Source organism: Jaculus jaculus, chromosome 11 (assembly GCF_020740685.1).
Source record: "Jaculus jaculus isolate mJacJac1 chromosome 11, mJacJac1.mat.Y.cur, whole genome shotgun sequence".
In the NCBI taxonomy this organism is placed as follows: Eukaryota; Metazoa; Chordata; class Mammalia; order Rodentia; family Dipodidae; genus Jaculus; species Jaculus jaculus.
The window spans coordinates 61,532,421-61,560,420 of record NC_059112.1 but is presented as its reverse complement, the minus strand read 5'-3'; the positions used below and the strand labels follow the sequence as shown (position 1 = coordinate 61,560,420).

The 28,000-nt window shown below is 40.2% G+C and overlaps 2 protein-coding genes across 4 annotated transcripts in view; one reads left to right on the top strand and one right to left on the bottom strand.

Annotated features, from left to right (window-relative positions):
- The window catches only part of Kiaa0232 (KIAA0232 ortholog), a 156,225-nt gene that overhangs the window by 110,146 nt on the left and 18,079 nt on the right, over nt 1-28,000 (top strand). For all 3 annotated transcript variants that reach the window (XM_045130393.1, XM_004656115.2, XM_045130394.1), the window contains exons 4-5: nt 24,297-24,363; nt 25,493-25,574. In XM_045130393.1, coding sequence (XP_044986328.1) covers nt 24,297-24,363; nt 25,493-25,574 — 149 coding nt within the window. The remainder of the gene's footprint in view (nt 1-24,296; nt 24,364-25,492; nt 25,575-28,000) is intronic.
- On the bottom strand, nt 5,481-5,735 carry LOC101593599 (small nuclear ribonucleoprotein F-like). The gene has a single exon (XM_012948223.1). It carries the CDS (start codon nt 5,733-5,735, stop codon nt 5,481-5,483), a length of 255 nt encoding a protein of 84 aa, XP_012803677.1.

Genomic DNA, 28,000 nt, shown 5'->3' with positions numbered 1-28,000 from the left:
GAGAGTAGCATTAATATATGGGTATGAACATTAAGAGAAGGGTTTACTGGGCAGTTTGATAAGCATAGTATATACATTTAGCCAGAGAGCAGCAGATGTTACATCCCTAGGGCTCATGACTACCCCTGTTTTAAGTTTTCAGTATCAGGGATGTATTCCCTTCCATGGAGGAGGCCTCAAGTCCAATTATAGGTCAATTGGTTTCCATCATGAAAGACATGCCACTATAGCACCTTTTTGCCTGGCTGGCAAAATTTAATACTTGCAGTGTCCACTGTCAAGTATCTTCACTGGTGATTTTTCTCTTTCCCATTGAACTGCCTGCAGAATGACTTCTTCCAGCTTTCTGTCAGCTGGTCTACATGGAGGAGGTTATCAGCTCACTTCCAGCAGGCCTCTAATCCAGTCACAGAATGGTTGGTTACCCCCATAACAAACATGCCACCATTGCACCCTTTAGCTCATTTGGCCTGTTTGGCCAATTATAAGGCTTGCAGTGTCCTACTGTTTATCTCCACTGATGACTTCTCTCTCTTCCATGGAGTGAAAGGCAGGATGGAACATTTTAAAGTAAACTTAGTGAAGAAACAGCTAGGGGACAGCCTGAACTGTATATTCAGCAAGGAGTAAATAAAAAAATAGGCTAAAAGATAGGCTGCAGGTGGCCAAAGATATGGGTTGGTTGGGTCAACCTAAACTTTATGTCCTGGGAAGAGGAAAAAAAATAGTTTCCCAAGACAGCCTGACCAAGGACTTAAACTCTGGTTATGCACAAATAAGATATGTAGATATAACTGTACAAGCTTTGCAAATACCTTTGTGAACCCCCCCCCCTTTTCCCTTCCTTGCTAAAAACCCAATAAAAAGAAACACCCAATAGGGCTCAGGGTTGACTACTGTCTCCTGCATGAGATACGTGTCGACCCCAGAGCTCTGGTTTCCTGAATAAAGCCTCATACATTTGCAGCAAGTTTGGTCTCCCGTGTGTCTTTGGGTGCGTGCTATCTCAAGACTTGAGTGAAGGTGTCCCTCTGGGGGTCTTTCAGGAGCTGCATGCAATGTATGTAGCTTTTCCCACTTTCCTGTGAGCTGGTCTCCAGGGAAGAGATTTTCAGCTCAGTTGCAGCAGGATTTCTCAGTTGCCTTGCATCCCAAGCATGTGGAGTCTTCAGCAATAGGGTCTTACCATCTATTCCTGGTGGGAAACCAGGGGCCCCGGCAATGGCCTATAATGTTTTGGGGACATCAGGGACCTCCCTGGCCAACGACTCACTAGAAGGTATCCCATCCCTGACACTGAAGATTTTCTAGCAACAATCTACGGCTCCTGAGTGTTCTATTGCCCAAAAAAGTAGGTTTCCATACGATTTATTTATATCCTCTTAGATTTTTTTTTGTTTGTTTGTTTGATTTTGTTTTTTGAGGTAGTTTCACTCTAGTCTAGGCTGACCTGGAATTCACTCTGTATTCTGAGGGTAGCCTTGAACTCACGGTGATCCTCCTACCTCTGCCTCCCAAGTGCTGGGATTAAAGGCGTGTGCCACCACACCCAGCAATATCCTCTTAGATTTTGATAAGCCTTCCCCCCACCTTTCCTTTACTCAGTCTCTTCCCCTGACCTCACTTGGGCCTTTTCACCCTCATTAATCTATTAATCTATTTTTCTATTTACATATATACAATACCATCTTATTAAGGACCCCCCTCCCTTCCTTTCCCTTCCCTTTATATCTCTTTTCTAGCTTATGGCCTTTGCTACTGAGTTGTCTTCCTACTCACACAGAAGTCCAGTCATCTGTAGCTAAGATCCACATATGAGAGAGAACATGTGACGTTTGGCTTTCTGGGCCTGGGTTACCTCACGTAGTATAATCCTTTCCAGATCCATCTGTTTTTCTGCAAATTTCATAACATCATGTTTCTTTACCGCTGAGTGGAACTCCATTGTATAAATGTGCCGTAACTTCATTGTCCACTCATCAGTTGAGGGACATTTGGGCTGGTTCCATTCCCCAGCTATTGTGAATTGAGCAGCAATAAACATGGTTGAGCAAGTATCTCTAAGGAAATGAGATGAGTCCTTAGGATATATGCCTAGGAGTGCTATAGCTGGGTCATATAGTAGATCAATTTTTACCTTTCTTAGGAACTTCCACACTGATTGCCACAATGATTGGACCTGATTGCATTCACACCAACAGTGTAGAAGGGTTACGCTTTTTCCACATCCTCACCAGCATTTATGGTCATTTGTTTTCATGATGGTAGCCAATCTGACAGGAGTGAGATGGAATCTCAATGTAGCTTTAATCTGCATTTCCCTGATGACTGGGGATGTAGAACATTTTTTAAGATGCTTATACGCCATATGTATTTCTTCTTTTCAGAACTCTCTATTTCGTTCCATAGCTCATTTTTAAATTGGGGTGCCTTGGTTTCTTATTTAATTTTTTGAGTTCTTTGTATATCATAGATATTAATCCTCTATCAGATGTATAGCTGGCAAACATTTTTTCCCATCCTGTAGATTACCTCTCTGCATGATTCACAGTGTCCTTTGCCATACAAAATCTTTGCGATTTCTTGGGGTTATATTCAGAAAGGCTTTCCCAAGACTAGTATGTTGAGGGGTTTCCCCTACTTTTTCCTCTAGCAGTTTTAGAGTTATAGGTCTTTGGTTCATTTGGACTTAATTCTTGTGCATGGGGAGAGATAAGGATCTATTTTCATCCTTCTACAGACCTATTTTCATGAGGGAGATTGGTCAGTAATTCTCTCTTTTTTTTGTTGTTCTATCTTTGCCTGGTTTTGCTATCAGAGTGATGCTGGCTTTGTAGAAGGAGTTTGGTAGGATTCCTTCTTTTTCTGTTTTATGGAAAAGCTTAAAAAGCAGTGGTGTTAGTTCTTCCCTGAAGGTCTGGTAAAATTCAGCAGTGAATCCATCTGGGCCTGGACTTTTTTTAGTTGGGAGATTTTTGTTAACTGCTTGGATCCCCATACTTGTTATAGGTCTATTTAAGTGCTTAATCTCATGATTTAATTTAGGTAGGTCATATAAATCAAGGAAATCATCCATTTCTTTCAGATTTTCATACTTAGTGGTGTATATGTTTTTATAGTATATCCTTATGATTTTTTTAAAATTTCTCTGTTATCTTTATGATGATGCCCTTTTCATCTCTTATATTATTAATTTGTGTTTCTTCTCTCATTCTTTTGATCAGATTTGCTAAGGGTTTATCAATCTTGTTTATTTTTTTCAAATAACCAACTTTTTGTTTCATTGATTCTTTGCATTTTGTTTTTGTTTCTATTTCATTAATTTCTGCTCTATCACCAGCACTTTGCATATCTTTTTTTTTTCATTTTTAGAGAGAGAGTTGGTGTGCTAGGACCTTAGCCACTGCAATTGGACTCTAGACACTTGTGCACTTTGCATATCCTTAGACTGAAATTCAGATCCACCCCCAGTAACAAACATCTTAGGACTGGACCGCAGGATCCACCCAGTGACACCTCCTCCAGCCAGGTAGCTGGAAATCCAAGAAGGTGTAATAAAACTCTTAAATCTATTAGGGGCCATCCATTCAAACTACTACACAATCTTACCCTTCCTTTGGCTCTTACATTCTTTCTGCCACCCTTTCTGCAATGGACCCTGAGCCTTGGAGGGTGTGATAGAGATGTCTACGTGCTGAACACTCCATTGTCACTTCTCAGCACTATGGTGGCTCTTGAGTCACCCTAGTGGTCGCTATCATCTGAAAAGAGAAGATTCTTGACCAAAAGTGAGAATAGCATTAATATATGGGTATAACCTTTTTAAAAAAGTGTTTAAAGGGCAGTTTGGTTGTTATAATATATGCATGTAGCCAGACAACAGCAGGCATTAGAGGGGGTGAAGAGAGGGAGAATGGGTGTTCCAGGGTCTCTTGCCACTGCAAATCAACATATATCACTTTGTACATCTGTCTATATGGCTATATAATTGAACCTGGCTACGGGCTTTGTAGGCAAGCACCTTTAATTGCTGAGCCATCTCCCAACCCTATACTTTTTCTTTTTTGTGAGGTGGGGGTCTCACTCTAGCCCAGACTTTAAAAGCAAGTGCCCAGTTGGTAGATTTTTTTTAATTGTTTATTTATTTATTTGAGAGCAGCAGACAAAGAGAGAGAGAGAGCGAATAGGCATACTAGGGCCTTCAGCCACTGCAAACGAATTTCAGGCACATGCGCCACCTTGTGCATCTGTTTTACATGGGTTCTGGGGAGTTGAGCTTTGAACTGGGGTCCTTAGGTTTCACAGGCAAGTGCTTAACTGCTAAGCCTTCTCTCCAGCACCCCTCATACTTTCTTTTAATGGATACATTTACAATCTTTTGCTCTCTCTTCTGCAAAATTCCTGTAGCTGTAATGGGTTAAGTCTGCTTTAGTGTTGTGCTCTTAGCAGGTTCTGGATTTCTGCTTTGGTTCATTTTGAGTACTCAGTGTCTATCTCTAAGACCCTAGCACAGGTTGTCAGACTTGCTATTGAAGCAGCACTTTTGTTTATCTATTGCTTATCCAATTCCTCTGTGGTTTTACCTGGGCCCTGGCTGATGTGCAAGGGTTGGTTTATCTCTTCAGTTCTAGCTGCCTTCTGAAAAAGAAAAGCAGATCCTCCAAAGGAGACTGGGGTCAACATAGGTTCAGTGGAATAGTCATTACTACTTAAGACAGAATTTGATGGGTGTAGCCTCTCTTTTGGCTAAAGACTAGGGGGAACTCCACCTCTCTCATGGCTAAAGACTAGTGGAAGCTTCATGTTGGAGTCCATGGTTTTCTTGTCTCCATAGGATTCTGACTCAGTTCTCAGTTCCAGCTATGAGTTTCTTTCCACTGCGTGGATCTCTTAGCCAATCAGAGAGCTATTGGTTACCAACCTAGGCTGAGTGCCGCTATTGCACAGACATGTCCATTTTGTCAAGCTGGTTGCTTTTGTATAGCAGTGTCCCCTGTTCGCACATAAGGTAGTTGGCCATTTTCCCCCAGCAGCTCATGTAACACTTTCCTGTACTATATGGGCAGACCATCTGGGAACTGGCTTCCTTTCAGATTACAGCTGGATCTCTCAGTGTTCTGTGTCAGCAGCATGTAGTGTCTTCAGCAATAGGGTTGAACCTTTTACTTCAAGTGCTTTGACAAAAAAGGCCTGTCTTGTTATGGGGACCTTGTAGGTCTCTCTAATCAACAGCTCAGTGTGGATTGTGGCCAATATCTGATAATGGAAATTACAAGCTAGAGCCAAATGTTTTAGAGTTAAGCTTCATCCCATCCTCTACAGGGCCCTTTTTACCAGAGAGTCCCTGCATACTCCTATTGAGGATTGTATCATTTAGTCTGCTGCCTAGGAGAAACCATACTAATTTTTATTCTTTTTTGGGGGGAAAAAAATCTCTATTGTCTAGAAACACATATTTTAAAAATCTTCAACCAAAGGTGCTATTCTTTCATTTCACCATCTTCTTCTTCTACACCTCTGATATAAAGGACATTGTTACACCTTATTAAAACTTTACCCACATGTCCAGACAATGCCTCATTTATGTATTCTTCTGTATTTGGAAGCTGCATGTTCAAGTAGCCATCTACAGATATCAGGTAGACCTTGTACTCCATTCCCCACATAAGTTTCACCATCACTAGCTTTCCTGTTAGTCCATCAAGGAAAGGTTTGGAATTAAGGGCTAAACTCATCATGAAGGTGGATGAATGCTAAAGGCTACCAGGCACCACCACTGCTCCCTCGTGGCCACAGCCTATCCTGCAAGGACCAAACCACTCTTGGGCCATACTACCTTTTAATATAACTGTTTCTAGGTAATAATAAGAGCTTCAAGACAATAGTTAGTAAAATTTACCAAGCTTTTCAAAGGTGTGAAGCACCTGTCTGGGTGCTTTCTGCACATTTGTAAGAAATGAGGAACAGCCAGTGTTTGGGAGCTAAAAATCCTCACAGTTGCTGTTGCCACAGCCAGCCTGCCTGAGGGAGTTGACTTCTCTTCTTGGGCATACAGATGGAGCTGGAACATTCAAGGAAGCATAAAGGCCCTTAGAAGGCCCTTTGGCTTTCCTCTGAGAAGCTATTGAAGTATTGAGGCATTTGGAGAAAAGCATGATGGAGCCCGACTTAAATGTTGATTAGAGCTCATAGCTGTTGCTTGAGACTGTTCAGCTGATAAGCTGGCTACTTGAGGCAGAGGGCAGACTCAGTGAGACCAGTAATGACCTACTGTTGTGGAAACGGGGGAGGGGGGATTGTAAAGCTGTGTCTAGACAGACTACATAGTGAAGCGGTCTCAAAACAGCAAATAACAAAAACATCAACAGCTGCAGGTGTTGCAGTGGCCCAGAGAACTGGCTGAACTGTGATTTGAAGATAAAACAAAAGGAAGTTGTCGAGGTGGCCCAGATCTATGGTTTGAGCAATTTTAAGAATGCATTTTCCATTTTGTCATGAAAAGGACCATCTGGAAGACACATGTCTGTTGGGGGGGTAGAGATGAGTAAAGATGTACATGTGGGATCCCTTCCTGAGAAAGCTAAGTGGGGTTTTGAAGAGGTAGGTGAATGTGCAAGTCCAGGGTTAGCAGGGCTGAGTGGCTTATATGGGACGTGGAGGCCTTACATAATAGGCTGCTTTCTTGCTTGTTAAGTAGCCCTGAGCTTCTGTTCTCTTAGAAAGGTGGAAGATTGAGATTTCTGCAGAAATTTTCCCATGTATCAGATGTTGAAAAGTAAGGATGTGAGAAAGGAAGGAGCTCTTATTAAAATTACAAGTTTGGTGAGCAAATGGCACAAAAGCAGGCCTGTGTGGTGGGGTAACAGCCTGAGGAGTGGGACAGACTGGGCTGAAGGAACAGAAGACAGATAAGCACCGAGGCATGTTCCTCTCTTGGGGTGGGGGGTTGGAGCTATAGAACCAGGGTCTGCCCCTTCTACTCTGTGTTCTCCTCCATCCCTTGCAAAGGTTACCACTTACCTGACTTGCCGGTTACTTTCATGGTGTTTATTTTTATTTATTTATTTATTTGAGAGCGACAGACACAGAGAGAAAGACAGATAGAGGGAAAGAGAGAGAATGGGCGCGCCAGGGCTTCCAGCCTCTGCAAACGAACTCCAGACACGTGCGCCCCCTTGTGCATCTGGCTAACGTGGGACCTGGGGAACCGAGCCTCGAACCGGGGTCCTTAGGCTTCACAGGCAAGCGCTTAACCACTAAGCCATCTCTCCAGCCCGGTGTTTATTTTTATACTTATCATTTGAAGGTGTACCTAAGTGTGAGATTATTTTGCATTTTCTTCAACTTACTATAATAGAGCTGTACCACATTTTGCAACTTCGCTTTAGTTAAGATTTAAAAATTTTATGCTGCTAAGTCATTATTACCATTTTTTGTTTTGTGGTTGTCAGTAGTGAGACTACTTAGTCTTTCATCTGTTCCTATTTTAATTTTTTTGTTTATTTTTATGTATTTATTTGATAGTGACAAAGAGAGAGAGAGAGAATGGGCGCACCAGGGCTTCCTGCCACTGCAAGCGAACTCCAGACACGTGCGCCCCCTTGTGCATCTGGCTAACATGGGTCCTGGGGAATCGAGCCTCGAACCAGGGTCCTTAGGCTTCACAGGCAAGCACTTAACCACTAAGCCATCTCTCCAGCCCTTGTTCCTATTTTTGATCATCACAAAGTGTGCAGGTAGGACAGTGTGTTTACCCCTCTGGTGTATTATATACAGTTCTTTTTTCAGTGAACACTGAGGCTTCAGGTCACTGTATGGAAGTCAGTGGGTTTTTGAAAGTCTAAGATTCAAGTATTTGATCAAAAGCTATGGACTTAGCCAGAAAGAAACATAAGCTTTCTTATGTGTATTAGTTTTTTTATGCCTCTTAGTGACTTTGAGCCATGCGCCCTAGATTAAATATGTTTCCTCCAAGAAGGATGTCACCCCAAGTACAACAATATTGAAAGGAATCCAGTAACTATTGCTGTTTAGAAATAAGAAATATAAGGCCTAAGACACCAGATGGGTCAGGTTATTTTTAACCCCCTGGTTATCACATTTTTAGCAACTACCAAAAGTCACAAGCAGTTTTAAACCAATATGTACATAAAAATCATAAAATCCAATGCTTCTGCATACTTTATGTTACAGTTTAGTTTTGTGTGCTTTACTACACAGCTTGGTTATAGGACTTCTGTGCTAGTAAACATAAACAGCATGGAAAAGGCTAATGCCTGTGTGTAGATTGTAAGGTTTTAGTCTGGACTTGCTGTATACACTGTAGTGTTAAATGAAAAAGAACCCTTTGTATTATAATCATGTGGTATTTTAAATTATAATACTTATTATAAGTCTATTTCAGCCAGCTGTGGTGATGTATGCCTGTGACCCTAACCCTCAGGAGGCTGAGGCAAGAGGATTGAGTTTGAGGCCAACCTGGGCAACAGAATATGACAGTCTCAAAAATGCAGTAGGAAGATTGCCATGAGTTCAAGGCCACCCTGAGCCTGCATAGTGAATTCCAAGTCAGCCTGCCTGGGCTAGAGCAAGAGCCTACCTTGAAAAAAAGATGTGTTATGAAAAGTAAATTTTAAAAAATGTCTAGTCCATAGGTTGGAGAGAGGCTTAACAATTAGGGCATTTGCCTATAAAGCCTAGCAACCTTGGTTTGATTCCCTAGTACCCAATAAAACCAAATGCACAAAATGGTACATGCACCTAGTATTTTCTTGTAGCTGGAGACCCTGGCATGCCCATTCTCTCTGTGTCTTCGATCTCTGTACTTGCAAATAAACAAACTTAAAAAAAAAAAACAAAAAACTCTAGGGCTGGGTGTGGTGGCGCACGCCTTTAATCCCAGCACTCGGGAGGCAGAGGTAAGAGGATTGCCATGAGTTCGAGGCTACCCTGAGACTCCATAGTGAATTCCAGGTCAGCCTGGGATATAGTGAGACCCTACCTCGAAAAACCAAGACAAAACAAAACAAAAACTCTACTACTAAATCTACTTTGAAATACTTGACCTATCTGTCCTCCCTCCCTCCCTGATTTCACTGTAGTAGAGACTGACTGGAGCTATAGGCATGAGCATCTATAGAAGCTCACCTGACCTTTCTGGTTAACTGAATAATGTGGTATTGGCAAAGGGTATCCAAAAATTCAACCCAGAACCTTCTGAGCCTCTGACCTGGATTTACCTTCAGTGATTTTAGTTCTTAAGAGAATAAATATGAATCTGAAAAGAAATAGCCCAATAACAGATGAGGTCCTAAATATGTAACCTCAAGTACAACAATATTGAAAGGAATTCAGTAATTCCTACCTGCCTATATCAGTAAGATGTCATATGAAATAAGGAGGTTGAAGGACTTAATTCAAGTTGAAGTATTTTCCTTTCTATCTCATAATGAAGAGGATTTAAATAACCTTTCTATCTTCAACAGCATGTTTGATAAAGTCATATGCATTCTCTTTACCTTTCTTCATCACCCTGCTAAAAGTGATTCAAATCAGAGTTGAATTTTCATAAGCTTTTTTTTTTTTTTTTTTTTGGTTTTTCAAGGTAGGGTCTCACTCTAGCCCAGGCTGACCTGGAATTCACTATGGAGTCTCAGGGTGGCCTCGAACTCTGCGTCCCAAGCACTGGGATTAAAGGCGTGCGCCACCACGCCTGGCTCGTAAGCTTTGATAGTACTATTTTTGGCTTGGGATTTGTGGGTGGATCCCTTTGCTTGTTTTTTTTTTTTAAATTTTTATTAACATTTTCCATGATTATAAAATATATCCCATGGTAATTCCCTCCCTTCCCACCCCCACACTTTCCCATTTGAAATTCCATTCTCCATCATATTACCTCCCCATTACAATCATTGTAATTACATGTATACAATATCAACCTATTAAGTATCCTCCCCTCTTCCTTTCTCTACCCTTTATGTCTCCTTTGTAACTTACTGGCCTCTGCTACTAAGTATTTTCATTCTCATGCAGAAGCCCAGTCATTTGTAGCTAGGATCCACATATGAGAGAGAACATGTGGCGCTTGGCTTTCTGGGTCTGAGTTACCTCACTTAGTATACTTTCCAGGTCCATCCATTTTTCTGCAAATTTCATAACTTCATTTTTCTTTACCGCTGAGTAGAACTCCATTGTATAAATGTACCACATCTTCATTATCCACTCATCTGTTGAGGGACATCTAGGCTGGTTCCATTTCCCAGCTATTATAAATTGAGCAGCAATAAACATGGTTGAGCACGTACTTCTAAGGAAATGAGATGAGTCCTTTGGATATATGCCTAGGAGTGCTATAGCTGGGTCATATGGTAGATCAATCTCTAGCTGTTTTAGGAACCTCCACATGGTTTTCCACAATGGCTGGACCAGATTGCGTTCCCACCAGCAGTGAAGAAGGGTTCCTTTTTTTCCACATCCCCGCCAACATTTATGATCATTTGTTTTCATGATGGTGGCCAATCTGACAGGAGTGAGATGGAATCTCAATGTAGTTTTAATCTGCATTTCCCTGATGACTAGTGACGTAGAACATTTTTTGAGATGCTTATATGCCATTCTTATTTCTTCCTTTGAGAACTCTCTATTTAGCTCCATAGCCCATTTTTTGATTGGCTTGTTTGATTCCTTATTATTTAACTTTTTGAGTTCTTCGTATATCCTAGATATTAATCCTTTATCAGATATATAGCTGGCAAAGACTTTTTCCCTTTCTGTAGGTTGCCTCTTTGCTTTTTTCACTGTGTCCTTTGCGGTGCAAAATCTTTGTAATTTCATTAGGTCCCAGTGGTTAATCTGTGGTTTTATTGCCTGAGCAATTGGGGTTGTATTCAGAAAGTCTTTGCCAAGACCAATATGTTGAAGGGTTTCCCCTACTTTTTCCTCTAGCAGTTTCAGAGTTTCCGGTCTGATGTTAAGGTCTTTAATCCATTTGGACTTAATTCTTGTACATGGCGAGAGAGAAGAATCTATTTTCATCCTTTTGCAGATATATATCCAGTATTCCCAACACCATTTGCTGAAGAGGCTGTCTCTTCTCCAATGAGTATTTTTGGCATTTTTATCGAATATCAGGAGGCTATTGCTACTTGGGCTCACATCTGGGTCCTCTAATCTGTTCCACTGATCTACATGTCTGTTTTTGTGCCAGTACCATGCTGTTTTTGTTACTATGGCTCTGTAGTATAGGTTAAAATCAGGTATGGTGATACCACCAGCCTCTTTTTTGTTGCTCAGTATTATTTTAGATATTTGAGGTTTTTTGTGATTCCAAATGAATTTTTGGATTGTTTTTTCTATTTCCATGAAGAAAGCCTTTGGAATTTTGATAGGGATTGCATTAAATGTGTAGATTGTTTTAGGTAAGATTGCCATTTTCACAATATTGATTCTTCCAAGCCAGGAACAAGGGATGTTTCTCCACTTTCTAGTGTCTTCTGCAATTTCTTGCTTGAGTGTTTTAAAGTTCTCATTGTAGAGATTCTTTACTTCCTTGGTTAGGTTTATTCCAAGGTACTTTATTTTTTTTGATGCATTTGTGAATGGGAGTGATTCTCTGATTTGATCCTCTGTGTGTTTGTTGTTAGCATAGATGAAGGCTACTGATTTCTGTGTATTTATTTTGTATCCTGCTACATTGCTGTAGGTTTTGATCAGCTCTAACAGTTTGCTAGTAGAGTCTTTAGGGTCCTTTATGTATAGAATCATGTCATCTGCAAATAATGATAACTTGATTTCTTCCTTTCCAATCTGTATCCCTTTTATGTGTGTCTCTTGCCTTATTGCTATGGCTAAGACTTCCAAAACTATATTAAATAAAAGTGGGGACAGTGGACACCCTTGTCTTGTTCCTGATTTTAGTGGAAAACTTTCAGTTTTTCCCATTTAGTAATATGTTGGCTGTAGGCTTGTCATAAATAGCCTTTATTATATTGAGATATGTTCCTTCTATTCCCAGTCTCTGTAGGACTTTTATCATGAAGGGATGTTGGATTTTGTCAAATGCTTTCTCTGCGTCTAATGAGATGATCATGTGATTTTTGTCCTTCAACCCATTTATGTAATGTATTACATTTATAGATTTGCGTATGTTGAACCATCCCTGCATCTGTAGGATAAAGCCTACTTGGTCAGGGAGAATGATCTTTTTGATATAGTATTGTATTCTGTTTGCAAAAACTTTGTTGAGAATTTTTGCATCTATGTTCATGAGGGAGATTGGTCTGTAATTTTCTTTCTTTGTTCTATCTTTGCCTAGTTTTGGTATCAGGGTGATGCTGGCCTCATAGAAGGAGTTTGGTAGAATTCCTTCTTTTTCTATTTCCTGGAAAAGCTTAAGAAGCAATGGTGTTAGCTCTTCATTGAAGGTCTGGTAAAATTCAGCAGTGAATCCATCTGGGCCTGGCCTTTTTTTAGTTGGGAGATTACTGATAACTGTTCAGATCTCCCTGTTTGTTATAGGTTTATTTAAGTGATTAATCTCATTTTGGTTTAATTTAGGTAGGTCATATAAATCAAAGAAATCATCCATTTCGTTCAGATTTTGGAGTATATGCTTTTATAGTATGTCCCTATGATTTTTTGAATTTCTCTGGAATCTGTTGTGATATTACCTTGTTCATCTCTGATTTTATTAATTTGTGTCTCTTCTCTCTTTCTTTTGGTCAGATTTGCTAAGGGTTTATCAATCTTGTTTATCCTTTCAAAGAACCAACTCTTTGTTTCATTAATTCTTTGGATTGTTCTTTTTGTTTCTATTTCATTAATTTCTGCCCTAATCTTTATTATTTCTTCCCGTTTACTGATTTTTGGTTTGCATTGTTCTTCTTTTTCCCAGGCTTTAAGGCGAAGCATTAGGTCGTTTACTTGCAACCTTTCTAATTTCTTAATATAGGCACTCAAGGCTATAAATTTACCTCTTAGAACTGCCTTCATTGGGTCCCAGAGATTTTGGTATGTTGTGTTCTCATTATCATTTGACTCTATAAAGTTTTTGATTTCCTTTTTGATTTCTTCATTGACCCATTCATCATTTAGTAGTGTATTGTTTAGTTTCCATGATTTTGTGTATGCTCTATAGCCTTTCTTGCTACTGATTATAGTTTAATTCCATTGTGGTCAGATAGAATGCAAGGAATTATTTCAATTTTCCCGAATTTGTTAAGATTTGCTTTGTGTCCTAATATATGGTCTATTTTAGAGGATGTTCCATGTGCTGCTGAAAAGAATGTACATTCTGCAGCCTTTGGATGAAATGTCCTGTATATATCTGTTAAGTCCATTCCTTCTATGACCTCATTTAGTCCAGATACCTCTCTGTTTATTCTTTCCCGGGATGACCTGTCAATTGATGAGAGTGGGGTGTTAAAGTCACCCACCACCACTGTGTTTGGTGTTATCTGTGACCTTAGTTCTAATAGTGTTTGTTTGACAAATTTGGGAGCCCCCATGTTAGGTGCATATATGTTTAGGATTGTAATGTCCTCCTGTTGCAGTGTGCCCTTAATCAATATAAAGTGACCTTCCTTATCTTTCTTGACTAACATCGGACTAAAGTCTACCCGGTCTGATATTAGGATAGCAACCCCTGCTTGTTTTCTAGGCCCATTTGCTTGAAACACCATCTTCCAACCTTTCACCCTAAGATAATGTCTATCCTTTGTAGATAGGTGAGTTTCTTGGAGACAACAAATTATAGGATCCTGCTTTTTAACCCAGTCTGCAAATCTTTGTCTTTTCGTTGGGGCATTGAGGCCGTTGATATTAAGAGATATTATTGAAAGGTGTGTATTTTTGTTTGCCATTTGTGTGTGTGTGTGTTTGTTTCTGGTTCTACCTGTGCTCTCTTCTGTTAACTAGTATTTGAGTATTGCTTGTTTGTTCTAGGTTCCTTATATGTGTGCTTTTCCTTTTGTTCAGCATGGAGGATTCTATCAAATATTTTCTGTAGAGCTGGTTTTGTCTTCAAATACTCCTTTAACCTGCTTTTGTCATGGAATGTCTTTATTTCTCCATCTATTTGAATGGATAACTTTGCAGGATAAAGTAGCCTTGGTTGACAGTTGTTATCTTTCAGAACTTGGAATATATCACTCCATGACCTTCTGGCTTTAAAAGTTTGTGTTGAATAATCTGTTGTAATCCTGATGGGCTTGCTTTTGTAGGTAACTTGATTTTTCTCTCTAACTGCTTTCTATATTTTTTCTTTGGTGTGTGTGTTTGGAAGTTTGATTATAATATGCCGAGGAGAGGTTCTTTCCAGGTTTTGTCTGGCTAGGGTTCTAAAGGCTTCCTGTATCTGCATTGGCACCTCTTTCCCAATTTGGGGGAAATTTTCTTCTATGATTTTGTTGAAGATGCCTACTATGCCTCTGGAGTGAAGTTCTTCTCCTTCTACTATGCCCTGAATTCTTATATTGGATCTTTTCATAGTGTCCCGAATATCTTGAAATTCCCACTCATACTTTTCTATAAGTTTGTGTTTCTCTTTGTTGGACTGCATTAGGTCTGCCACCTGGTCTTCTAGCTTAGATGTTCTGTCCTCTCCCTCATCCATCCTACTGGTGAGATTTTCTACAGAGGTTTTTATTTCATTAACTGTGTTCTTCATTGCTAGTAATTCTGACTGGTTTTTCTTTATTATTTCTAGTTCCTTATTTATGTCTTGTATTGCCTTCTTTATTTCATGAAATTGGTGTCCTGCATCTTCTTTGATTCCTTTGATTTCCTCTTTAAGTTCCTCTTTGACTCCTTTGATTTGTTCTCTGACTTCTTTGAACATATTTACAATCATTCTTTTGAACTCTTTCTCAGGCATTTCCTCTAACTCTTTCTCACTGGAGGACATTTCTGATGATTTAATACTTTTAGGTGGGTTTATATCGTCTTGCTTTTTAGTGTTTCTTGTGTTATAATGTATATATTTTTATCTTGGATTAAGGTAATGCTTGGATTATCTAGCTAGCTGTGTATTCTTAGCTGTATCAATTGATTTGATGTAATATATTTTCAGGGTAGGAGCTTAAGGTGTTAGGTGTGGCTCTTAAGACTCTCAGAGTATCTACAAAAATGTTCTTAGGGGTTGAGTTTCCCTGCTATAGGAGTATTCAAGCATGCTGAGTGGAATAAGATACAGGTAGATTCTAAAATTTAACTAAACACTGTACACATTCAATCAAAAACAGCCCCAAGTATGTATGCAAGAATAGTTATTATAACGACCAGATCCTCTATCAACAAAGAGGTTAAGATTTGTGGTCTGTTGAGGTATAGAAGTCAGCTTGGGACCAAGTGAGACCTTTCCCTGGTGCAATCCCAGTTACCTTGGATGATTTTGTTCTCAGTCAAGTTGTTGCCTGGGCCGTCGGGCTGCTGTTTTGATTTCTGGAGCTGGGCACTTGCTTTTCCTGCGGGGTAAACCGAGCCTGGCAAGTGTGGCCCTGCAGATCAGCACCCCTGCTGCTGGAACTGCTGCTGCTCAAGCTCCCCCTGCTGGGACTGTAGCCACTGCTGCTGAAGGTGTTGCTGGTGGACCCACCGCTGCTGCTGCCTCTGCTGCTGCTGTAGCTGCCACTGCTGGAGCCACCACTGCTGCTGAAGCTGCTGCTGCTGTGTCCACTGCCGCTACTCCCCCTGAAGTTGCTGCTGCCAAGTCTGCCGCTCCTGCCACTCCTGGGTCTGCTGCTGCTGGGACTGCTGTTAGCGGTGCTGCAGCCACTGATGTTGCTGCTGAACTCTGCTCCTGCTTGGGTCCCGCTGTTGGCGTGGCCGGGTCCCAGGCTGCTGTTCTGTTCGCCGGAGCTGGCCTCAGGCGGTGGGGGAGGGGAGGGAGCCGCAGCTGCTCTGGTTCTCTCACTGCTCCAAGCGTTCTTCTACCTCGCAGTCTGCTCCTCCGCTGCTCTCTCGTCACGTTTCCCATGGAGAGCACGGTGTGAGGGAAAGCTCCGGCACCTGGCTTTTCCTGTGGCTGGAGCCGAGTCTGGCGGCTTTCTGGTGCGCCGCGGCCGTGGCGGTCAGCCAAGCTGCCGGAGCCACTTTTCCCGCCTGTGCGGGCTCTGGACGCTCTGGAACTCTTCTACTTCTCCGCTGCCGCTTCAATTTCTTATACACCTCGCTTTTTAGTTAAAGTGTGTATTTTGCTGAGGTTTTTTGGTCTTTTTCCTCCCCTAGGCTGCTTTGGCGTGGTACCTATGCCGCCATCTTAACCGGAAGTCCCTTTGTTTGTTTTTGAGGTAGGGTCTCTTGCTGAACTTAGAACTCACAGATTTGGCTAGACTGGCAAGCTGTGAGTCCCAGGGATTCTGTTTCTGCCTTCTTAGTGCTAGGATTACAGGCATGCACCACAATATATGACATTTTATGTGGGCACTGAGAATCTGAGCTCAGGTGAGCATTATGTGGCACACACTTTACCCTCAGAGCCATTTCTCCAGCCTATTTGTTATATTTTTTAGGTATTCTTCATTTTATTTTATTTATTTGAGAGAGAGAGAATGGACACTCCAGGGCCTCCAGCCACTGCAAACGTCCAGACGCATGCCGCAACTTGTGCATGTGGTTTATGTGAGTCCTGGGAAATCACACCTGGGTCCTTAGGCTTCGCAGGCAAGCGTCTTAACCACTAAGCAATCCCTCCAGCCCTGCTTGTTATATTTTTATTTTTAAATATTTTACTTTTTTATTTGAGAGAGAGAGAGAGAGAAAGGAGAAGATAGAGAAAGAGAGAGCCGGGCATGGTGGCGCACGCCTTTAATCCCAGCACTTGGGAGGCAGAGGTAGGAGTATCGCCGAGAGTTCGAGGCGACCCTGAGACTACATAGTGAATTCCAGGTCAGCCTGAGTCAGAGTGACACCCTACCTTGAAAAACCAAAAAAAAAAAAAAAAAAAAAAAACAAACCAAAAAACGAAAGAAAGAGAGAATGGGTGCACCAGGGCCTGTAGCCCTGCAAACAAACTCCAAACACATGTGCCACCTTGTGCATTTGGCTTACAAGAGTTGTGGGGAATCCAACCTGGATTCTTTGGCTTTGTAGGTAAGTGCCTTAAGTGCTAAGCCATTTCTCCAGCCCTAATTATTATATATATATATATATTTATTTATTTATTTATTTATTTATTTTAAATATTTTTTGTCATTTTTATTTCTTTATTTGAGAGTGACAGAGAGAGAGGTAAAGAAAGAGACAGATAGAAAGGGAATGGGCGTGCCAGGGCTTCCAGCCACTGCAAACTAACTCCAGATGCGTGCGCCCCCTTGTGCATCTGGCTAACGTGGGTCCTGGGGAATCGAGCCTCGAACTGGGATCCTTAGGCTTCACAGGCAAGCGCTTTACCGCTAAGCCATCTCTCCAGCCCAATTATTGTATTTTTGAGAAAGGGTCTCACATGTATATTGGGCTGACTTCCAGCTCAGTGTCATCCTGTATCATCCTTTTAGTGCCTGGGACTAAACATATGTCACCAGACCTAGCTGATCATGTTATTTTATCCAGAGGTTGACATACTCCACTTTCATTTGTTTTCCCTGTGAGACTGTGTTGAGGCCCAGGACCTTGCATATTCTGCTGCTGATCTTGTTTGGGGTCCTATGCATCTGTAATGAGATGGCAGGATTGCTCTGCTAACAGGACTGATGCTTCAGCAGGCATGGCATGTGGAACAAGAGTTAGCATTCTTAGGGAGGCTTTGTCCCCCTTGCTAGTAGGTTGGTGTGAAGCCCAGTCATTGGAGACCACACCAAGGAACAAGTGCTGGGGGACATGACTTATTAGTGGCACCAGAGTACAGGTCCCCGGCTGTTGCTTGCTTCTGGAGAGATTAAGAGGGCATGTTCCAGCCAGGCACCTAGAGGGAAAGCAAAAACCTGGTCAATAAAGTATGCCTTAATACAGAGTAAAAAGATGCTTTTGCTATTTATCCTTGGAAAAAAATAAGTATTTATATGTAAAAGTAAATTTATACATTATACATGAATAAATGATAAATATGCTTAGTTGCTGTCATATATCTGTATGTATAGTTGTCATTTCCAAGACAAAGCCTTAAAAATATCCAGCTACTACCTTGTACTGGCTATTCTGTGATAATGTATAAAATGGCAAATTATTAAAAACTGAAAGAAGTTTAGTAAGAGGTCCATGGAGATTCAGTGCTCTGCATTGGAGATAGCCCTGGGTTTGCCAGCAGAGTTACATGGGCCTGTTATACAGAACAGTATGCAGCATGTCAGCTGACACTAGTGTTTGGTTTCATGATCTGTGGGAAATAGAATATAATTGCCGGCCTCATCATACCTTGAACATTATGGTAAGCGAACCCTTTGTGATGGGATTGTAGAGTCTACCACTGCTAAAGGCTAATGTTGTCTATGCTTTTTAAGCATCTTTAAGGGAAAAGCAACTGTCCTCTGGCCTGTTTTCTTGTTTCCCTTTTAGAAGCTCTGTGATGTGAGATGGGTAGAATGTAACTATAGATGTTGGCAATAACCTTCTTAATTGTAATCTGCTTCTTGCTGCTAAAACTATTAACTATGAGGTTTCTCCTTAGGATATCTACAATACTTGTGCTGAGTCATTTTGAGTTAAGTGAATGTGTAAAGTTCTATTTTTAGCCTTTCAAAGCTCAGAGGGCTGTCATGTGCATCTGTTCATTTGTGCTTACCGAAAGAGAATGAATTCCAACTTAGGTAGAACTTCACCACTGAATAAATCTGAGAAATGCATTTGCTTTTTTGTCCACTACAAGACATTATTGTTTTTTCTTGCAAGAAATTGAGAATTTGAAAAGTGTAAAAGTCTGTGCAGTGAACAATTATGCTCTCAGCTTATTTCTTTTTTTTCTTTTCCTGTGATTTCAAGAACCAAGAAGAGGTTTTGCAAATCTCTTTGCGTTGAGTATGTTGTACAGTACCATGCTCACAGATTCTTGACTGTTTTCTTCGTATTGGGTCTGTACAGGACCGTGCTCACATAGATTCTTTGCTTTTTTGTTTTTAACTTTTTTATTGACAACTTCTATAATTATAGACAATAAACCATGATAATTCCCTCCCTTCCTCTACTTTCCCCTTCACAATTCAACCCTCCATCATATTCCTCACCTCTCAGTCTGTCTTTTGTTTTGATGTCATCATATTTTCCTCCTATTACGAGGGTCTTGTGTATGCAGCATTGCAAGGTCATGGATATCCAGGCCATTTTGTGTCCGAAAGGTTTCCTTGTAAACAGTCCCACACATTCTTTCCACCACATCTTCCACAATGGACCCTGAGCCTTGGAAGGTGTGATGGAGATGTCTCAGTGCTGAACACTTCACTGTTACTTATGCTTAGCTCTGTGGTGCTTTTTGAGTCATCCCAATGGTCACCACCTTCTGGAAAGAAAAGCTTCTCTAACCAAAAGTGAGAGTAGCATTAATAAATGGGATGAACATTAAGAAAAGTGCTTGTACAAAGAGGCAACCTACAGAATGGGAAAAAAATCTTTGCCAGCTATATATCTGATAGAGGTTTAATATCTAGGGTATACAAAGAACTCAAAAAGTTAAATAATAAGGAATCAAACAAGCCAATCAAATGGGCTATGGAGCTAAATAGAGAGTTCTCAAAGGAAGAAATAAGAATGGCATATAAGCATCTAAAAAAATGTTCTACATCACTAGTCATCAGGGAAATGCAGATTAAAACTACATTGAGATTCCATCTCACTCCTGTCAGATTGGCCACCATCATGAAAACAAATGATCATAAATGTTGGCAGGGATGTGGAAAAAAAGGAACCCTTCTGCACTGCTGGTAGGAATGCAATCTGGTCCAGCCATTGTGGAAAACAGTGTGGAGGTTCCTAAAACAGCTAAAGATTGATCTACCATATGACCCAGCTATAGCACTCCTAGGCATATATCCAAAGGACTCATCTCATTTCCTTAGAAGTACATGCTCAACCATGTATATTGCTGCTCAATTTATAATAGCTGGGAAATGGAACCAGCCTAGATGTCCCTCAACAGATGAGTGGATAATGAAGATGTGGTACATTTATACAATGGAGTTCTACTCAGCGGTAAAGAAAAATGAAGTTATGAAATTTGCAGAAAAATGGATGGACCTGGAAAGTATTATACTAAGTCAGGTAACCCAGGCCCAGAAAGCCAAGCGCCACATGTTCTCTCTCATATGTGGATCCTAGCTACAGATGATTGGGCTTCTGCATGAGAATGAAAATACTTAGTAGCAGAGGCCAGTAAGGTAAAAAAGGAGACATAAAGGGAAGAGAAAGGAAGGAAGGAGGATACTTAATAGGTTGATATTGTATATATGTAATTATAATGATTGTAATGGGGAGGTAATATGATGAAGAATGGAATTTCAAATGGGAAAGTGTGGGGGTGGGGAAGGAGGGAATTACCATGGGACATATTTTATAATCATGGAAAATGTTAATAAAAATTAAAAAAAAAAAGAAAAGTGCTTGTAGAACAATTTGGTTAGCATTAATATATGCATTTAGCCAGACACCAGCCAGTGTTACTCTTCTAGGGCTCATGATCCCCCTGCCATAGGCTTTTGACTTTTGATAGTATCAGGCATATATTTCCTCCCTTGGAGCCAGCCTCCAGTCTAATCAGAGAGTAGTTAGTTTTCACCATAACAGACGTGATACTATTGTACCCTTTGGTTCATTTGGCCTTGTTGGCCAGTCTTAAGGTTCGCAGTGTCCTCTGTTGTTTATCTTCACTGATGACTCCTCTCTCCTGTAGGGCTGCATGCAGCATACTTTTTCCAATTTTCTCTTAAGCTGGTCCACAGGAAAGATGTTTTCAGTTGAGCACCAGCTTGATGTCTCAGTGACCTGCAGCCCAAGCATGTGGAGTCTTCAGCAATAGAGTCTTAAAATCTTTTTCTGGTGGCAAACCAAGAGTCTTGGCAATGGCCTATAATGTTTTGGGGGCATCAAGGACATCCCTGGCCTATCCTTGGCACTGACATTTTTCTAGTTACAATCTATGGCTTCTGGGTATGTCATTATTCAAAGAAGTAGGTTTCCATACGACTTATTCATAAATCTTAAATTTTGATTAACCCACCTCCCACCCATTCTTTACTCTATCCCTTCCCCTAACCTCACTTAGGCCATTGCATCCCCAATAATTTGTTTATCTACTTACAGTAGATACAGTAGCATCCTCTTAAGTCCTCACCTCTCTTCCCTTACTTGTAGCCCCTTTCTAGCTTACTTACCAATTTTTATTCCAATTCACATACAAGTCTAAAAATTTGTAGCTAGGATCCACATATGAGAGAAAATATGTGACATTTGGCTTTCTGGGCCTGGGTTACCTCACTGTAATTCTTTACAGCTCCATCTATTTCCCTGCAAATTTCATTTTTCTTTATCACTGAATAGTACTCCATTGTGTAAATGTACCACATCTTCATTATCCACTCATCATTTGAGGGACATCTAGGACTTGCTCCATTTCCTAGCTATTGTGAATAGAGCAGCAGTAAACATGGATGGGCAAGTATCTCTAAGGTAGTGAGACGAGTCCTTAGGATATATGCCTAGGAGTGGTAAATCTATTTTTAGTTGTCTTGGGAACCTCTACACTGATTTCCATAATGGTTGTACCAGATTGTATTCCTACCAACAGTATGTAGAAGGGTTCCTGGTTTTCCACATCTTTGCCAGCATTTATTGTCACTTGTTTTCTTGATAATGTCCATTCTGACAGGAATAGTTTTAATTTACATTTCCCTGATGCCTAAGGGTGTAGAACATTTTAAAATATTTTTCATTTATTTATATTTATTTATTTGACAGAAAAAGAGGGGGAGAGAGAGAGAAAGAAAATGGGTATGTCAGGGCTTCCAACCACTGCAAATGAACTCCAGACATGTGTTCCCCCTTGTGCATCTGGCTAGTACGGGTCCTAGGGAATTGAACCTGGGTCATTTGGCTTTGCAGGCAAATGCCTTAACCACAAAGCCATCCCTTCAGTTCTATAACATTTTTTAGATGTTTATATGCCATCTGTATTTCTTCTCTTGAGAACTTAATTTAGTTCCATAGCGCCCCCCCCCTTTTTTTTTTTGAGGTAGGGTCTCTCTGTAGGTCTGGCTTACCTGAAACTCACTCTTACTCCAGGGCTGGCCTTGAACTCACAGCAATCCTCCTACCTCTGCCTCTCGAGTGTTGGGATTAAAAGCATGTGCCAACACACCCAATTTCCATAGCCCTTTTGTTTTGTTTTTGTTTTTGTTTTTCAAAGTAGGGTCTCACTCTAGCTTAGGCTGACCTGGAATTCACTATGTAGTCTCAGGGTGACCTCGAACACTCTGATCCTCCTACCTCTGCCTTCCAAGTGCTGGGATTAAAGGTGTGCACCCCCATGCCCAGCTCATAGCCCATTTTTTAATTGGGTTGTTTGATTGTGTGTGTGTGTGTATGTGTGTGTGTGTGTGTGTGTGTGTGTGTGTATGTGTGTGTGTTTTGATTTCTTTGCATATCCTGGATTTTAATCTTCGGTCAGATGTATAGCTGGCAAAGGTTTTTCTCCCATTCTTCAAGCTGCCTCTTTGCTTTGTTCATGGTGTCCTTTGCTATACAAAAGCTTTGTAATTTTATGAGGTCCCAGTGGTTAATTCATGGTTTTATTTCCTGAGTAACTGGAATTATATTCAAAAAGTTGTTGCCTATGCCAGTATGTTGAAGAGTTTCCCCTGTGTTTTCATCTAGCAGTTTCAGGTTTGATATTAAGGTCTTTGATCCCATTTCAACTTGATTCTTATGCATGGAGAGGGATAAGGGTCTATTTTCATCCTTCTATATATATAGTTATCCAGTTTTCCTAGTACTATTTGTTAAAGAAGCTAGCTGTCTTTTCTCCAGTGAATATTTTTGGCATTTTTGTCAAAAATCGGATGGCTGTAGCTACCTGGGTCCTCTATTCTGTTCCGTTGATCTGTGTGTCTTTGTGCCAGTACATGCTGTTTTTGTTAATGTGGCTCTGTAATGTATCTTAAAATCAGTTATGGTTATACCACCAGCCTTATTTTTGTTGCTTAGCATTGGTTTGCCTGTTTAAGGTTTTTTGTGCTTCCAAATGAATTTTAGATTTTTCCCCCTATTTCCATGAAGAATACCATTGGAATTTTAATGGAGGTTGCATTAAATATGTAGATTGCTTTTGGTAAGATTGACGTTTTTACAGTATTGATTGTTCCAATCCAAGAACATGGGATGTTTTCCATTTCCTAGTGTCTTCTGCAAATTTTCTTATGAGTGTTTTAAAGTTTTCACAGTAGAGATCCTTCACTTGCTTGGTTAGGTTTATTCCAAGGAAATTTTTTGGAGAGGGGCAATTGTGAATGGGAGTGATTTCATCTTCCACATGTTTGTTGTTAGTATGTAGGAAGGCCACTGATCATTGTGTGTTTATTTTGCATCCTGCTACATTGCTAAAAGGGTTTATCAGCTCTAAGTTTGCTGGTAGAGACTTTAGGGTCATTTATGTATAAAATCTTATCATGTGCAGGTAATGATAATTTGATCTCTTCCTTTCCAATTTATATCCCTTTTATGTGTGTCTCTTGCCTGATTGCTAAAGCTAAGACTTTCAGTACTATATTAAATAAAAGTGAGGACAGTGAAGACCCTTGTCTTGTTCCTGATTTTATTGGAAAAGCTTCAAGTTTTTCCCCATTTTGGGTTTTGGCTATAGGTTTGTTATAAATAGCCTTTATTATGTTGAGATTTGTTCCTTCTTAATTTCTTTTAGGACTTTTTACCATGAAGGGATGTTGGATTTTGTCAAATGCTTTTTCTGCATCTATTGAGAGATGATCATGTGATTTTTGTTCTTTAGTCCATTTATATAGTGTATTACATTTAGCAATTTACATATCACATAGATTCTTAAAGGTGACTGGCTTTTGCCAGATAATGGGTGCTTAGGTCCTTGCTTTACTGAGCAAGGTGATGTCCTCTGGAAAGATAGAAACCATTCTGGGAGGTACATTCATATTGCTTTACTTTATCAATAAGTCCCACTTAATGTCCTTTATTAGTAAAATACATAAAACTAACTTTGGATCTACGTTAAGTGCTGTTTTTATAGTCCAGAATTCATTAAGTGTTGGCATATTTCTTTTGGAACATGGAAAAGTTTAAGCCTGTGTGTTGACATGAAATGCCTGCTTTTGCTGTAGTTGTATAACCTAACGTTCTTTGTTGTCACACAGAGTTCTGGGATCGAGACTTTGGTGGAGGAACTCTGCTGCAGACTGAAAGACCTGCAGAGTGAGCAAGGTAAGCATGTGCATCCCACTGTCGCAGTTCCCAGCCTGGACTGAAGAAATTCCTAGAATCCATACCCAAACAATCTTTGAGTTCAGTGTGTCACCAGGCCAGTGTCCTTCACCATCTTCATCTCTCCAAGGGGTTTCTATGTAATGTTAGTTGCCACTTAGGAGATTCTCTGCTCCAAAGAGTAATAAGGCTTAATCTACAGGTGTTCTCAAAAATAGGAAACTTTTCCTTGTTTTTATTTTTTCTATTTTTGTTTGTTAAATTTGAAACTCAGAGATTAGATGCAATATTTTCTCTTCTCTCTTTCTTTGCCTGATATTAGTGTTTATTGATATTAAGTCTCCAAGGCGTTCACACTAATTTTTTTTTTCAGGTTTCAGTTGCTTCAGATAGGTAAACTTAATGAATTCATTTTTTTTTTTAAATTCTTGTGCCCTAATAATCCAGTGGGTTCCTGATACTTCACAAGACCTCAGAAGGAGAAGTACATTTTAGGCTAAAAATCCAGTTTCCTTGACCTTATGGTCATTTTGCTATTTCCAAGCCTTGAGAACTTCTGCTGAGGTCAAGTTTGTTTTTAATCTAAGATAGTATCATGGGCTGAGTTAACTGCATAACCCTTTATGTTTCTGTTTGAATTGAAATACAGCCTTGCTTACCTACATGGTAAGCACCAGAGCTAATTGTAAGGAAGACTTTTAATTATAGTTTAATATTATTTAAAATGTGTCAATACAAAGTCTGAGTCAAAATTTTGTGAGAAAATATTTTTGGAATGTGAACAGATGTTGCCTCCTTCTGGCCTCATTAGTAAGTACACAGGGAACTGCAGTCTCATACTGAAGAGTTGTGAAGCTTCATCAGCTGTGACATACAGTGGCTAGTGTGGGTGGGCCATAGAGTACCTCTGGCACACTGAAGTAGATTTTTAATGAAAAAGACAAACTGGCCGGGCTTGGTGATGCACACCTGTAAAAAAAAAAAAAATGATTGAATGAGTGATAAACTGATATAGAGTCCTCTCTCATACAAAGCATGAATTGTTTGATTTAAATGACTTGAGAAACTTTTAAGAACATAGCATTCATTAAATATAAGATAATCTTTCTGAATTTTTGTTTTATAACAGAAGAGAAGATTCACAAAAAGTTTGAGGGGTCTCCCTCTCCAGAGGCAGAATTGTCCCCTACAGCAAAGGATCAAGTGGAAATGTATGTAAGATTATATGCAGTATAAAGTATGCATTCATTAAACTTAGGCTGCTAACTGCTGCATGGTTTCCAATTTTTATTTGTCATTTGTTTAATTTCTTATTTCATAATTTAAGAGACACATATTGAACACTCAACTATGTACTTGGAGCCGAGAATGCAGTGCCAAATGAGATTATTCTAGCCTTATGAATGAGATGAAGAAGGTTATTGTTTGTAGAGTTCACTTATGTACTACTACCTTTGAAATTTCACAGCACTACCTTTGAAACAGCTATAAGCAAACCAATTTTCTACTGTTTATTGCACAAGGAGCATAGGCAAGTTCTGGACCTAACTAAACTTGTACTCTGTACTTTTAGTTTTTTCTTTGTACATGATTTATATTGAAATAATCTACATTATAGAAGACTTCTTTGTTACACATTTTATTTTAATTTTTCAGACCTTCTAAAGCTTAGAGGGAAAAATTCACACTTTGTGCTTGTACAGACATGTGTTTTGCAACATAAACCATAAAACAAGTCAGGCCATTGAGCACTTAACATGTGTTAGTTCAAATTGAGATAGACCTAAGTATAAAAAACCCAGTACAGTACTGGAGAGATGTTTTAGCAGTGAAGGCATTTGCCTGCAAAGTCAAAGGATCCCTGTTTGATTCTCCAGGACTCATGTGAGCCAGCTGCACAAGGGGGTACATGCATCTGGAGTTTATTTGCAGTGGCTGGAGGCCCCCTGACATGTCCATTCTCTCCCTCTCTTTCTCTCTCCCTGCCTCTTTCTCTCTCAAACTAATAAATTTTTAAAAACCCGTACAATTCTGCAGTCATACAAAACACTGTGCTAATCAGCTTAATATTGATTACATATTGAATTTCTTTAGAATTAATTTTACCAGTTTCAATTAACTCCTAGACCACTTAGAAGTTCACAGTGAGTTTCTGTTGAACAGCTCAAATATAGACTGAGAAAGGTAGTCATATGCAGGCCCTCTAAAGACAAGGTCTTTGCCACCTCATGTGTGACCTTGAGTGCTGTCTCTCCAATAGCAGTGCCTTCCATAGCCAAAATGGCTCCACCCTAGTCTTTCCTTCTCTGCATTTCCTGAGACCACTGGTGTAGTTAAGCCTCCATTCTGGAGTACATCATATGTGTATTGTCACATCCTCAGACCTCACAGTTCTCATCAACCTGTGAAGGGAATGCAGGACCCTGATTGCTCCAGACCTCCCCAGCCTCCTCATTCCTGAGTACTTGAATGAGAGCCTGCTTAAGTGCCAGGCACCATGCTAGCATCCCAAGATAATGTTATAGGACTGAGGTCAGGCTTCAAGCAGGTGTTATCCTGACTCATTTCTCATTTCAGTTCTTTTATTCCGGATACCAGCTTTGTGACATCGATACTGTTTATTTTTAGAGAGAGAGAGAGAGAGAGAGAGAGAGAGAGAGAGGGAGAGAGAGAGAGAGATAGACACAGAATGCCAGGGCCTCAGCCATTGAAATCGAACTCAGACACTTGTGCCACCTAGTGGGCATGTGTGACCTTGTGCTTGCCTCACCTTTGTGCGTCTGGCTAATGTGGCATCTAGAGAGTCGAACATGAATCCATAGGCTTTGCAGGCAAGCACCTTAACCACTATGCCATCTCTAGTCCCTATTTTTTTTACATCTATTTTTTTTTCCATTCATTCAAGCAAAGAGATAGACAGACAATGGGCACATCTTGCCACTGCACATGAACTCCAGATGTATGTACCAACTTATGCATCTCTGGCTTTACATGGGTACTGGGGAATTGAACCTGGGATGGCAGGCTTTGGTAGCAACTGCCTTTATCTGCTGAGCATCTTTTCAGCCTAGCACTATTCTTACTCCTACTTTGAGCTACGGAGAGGTTAAATAACAGGCCTAAGGTCACACAGGTAGAGGCAGAGCCAGGATTCAGTCTCATGGAATGTGGCTACAGAGCACATATTTCTCATTCATTTTCTAACTAGCTTGTCAATGGCATTCATTTCCAGTGTTCACAATAACCATGAGGTCAATCGTATGCTCACCACTTTAGAGTTAAGGAAATAGACTAAAACATTAAATGAGCTTCAAAGTCACAGTATTGCAATCAGATTGATTCTCAAACTCATACATTCCTCTTAGTAGTAAAGTTTTTTCATTTCTTCTTCATTAAAATTCAAGCTTTGAAGAAAAAAATCTGTTGTCTTACATATTTTTCATAATATTTGCATAGTACTTATCACAGTGCTGTGCAGAAAAGTACTTGATTCATGGGACTGATCTTAATGTCCAGTATATTTTACTGTATTTAAGTTATTTGAAATGAAATATTAATAGTGTGCATTTTGACCCTGTAAAGATGAAATACTGGACTTCTGTGATTGGAATTGTTGGTTTATAGGTAAGTGCTTACC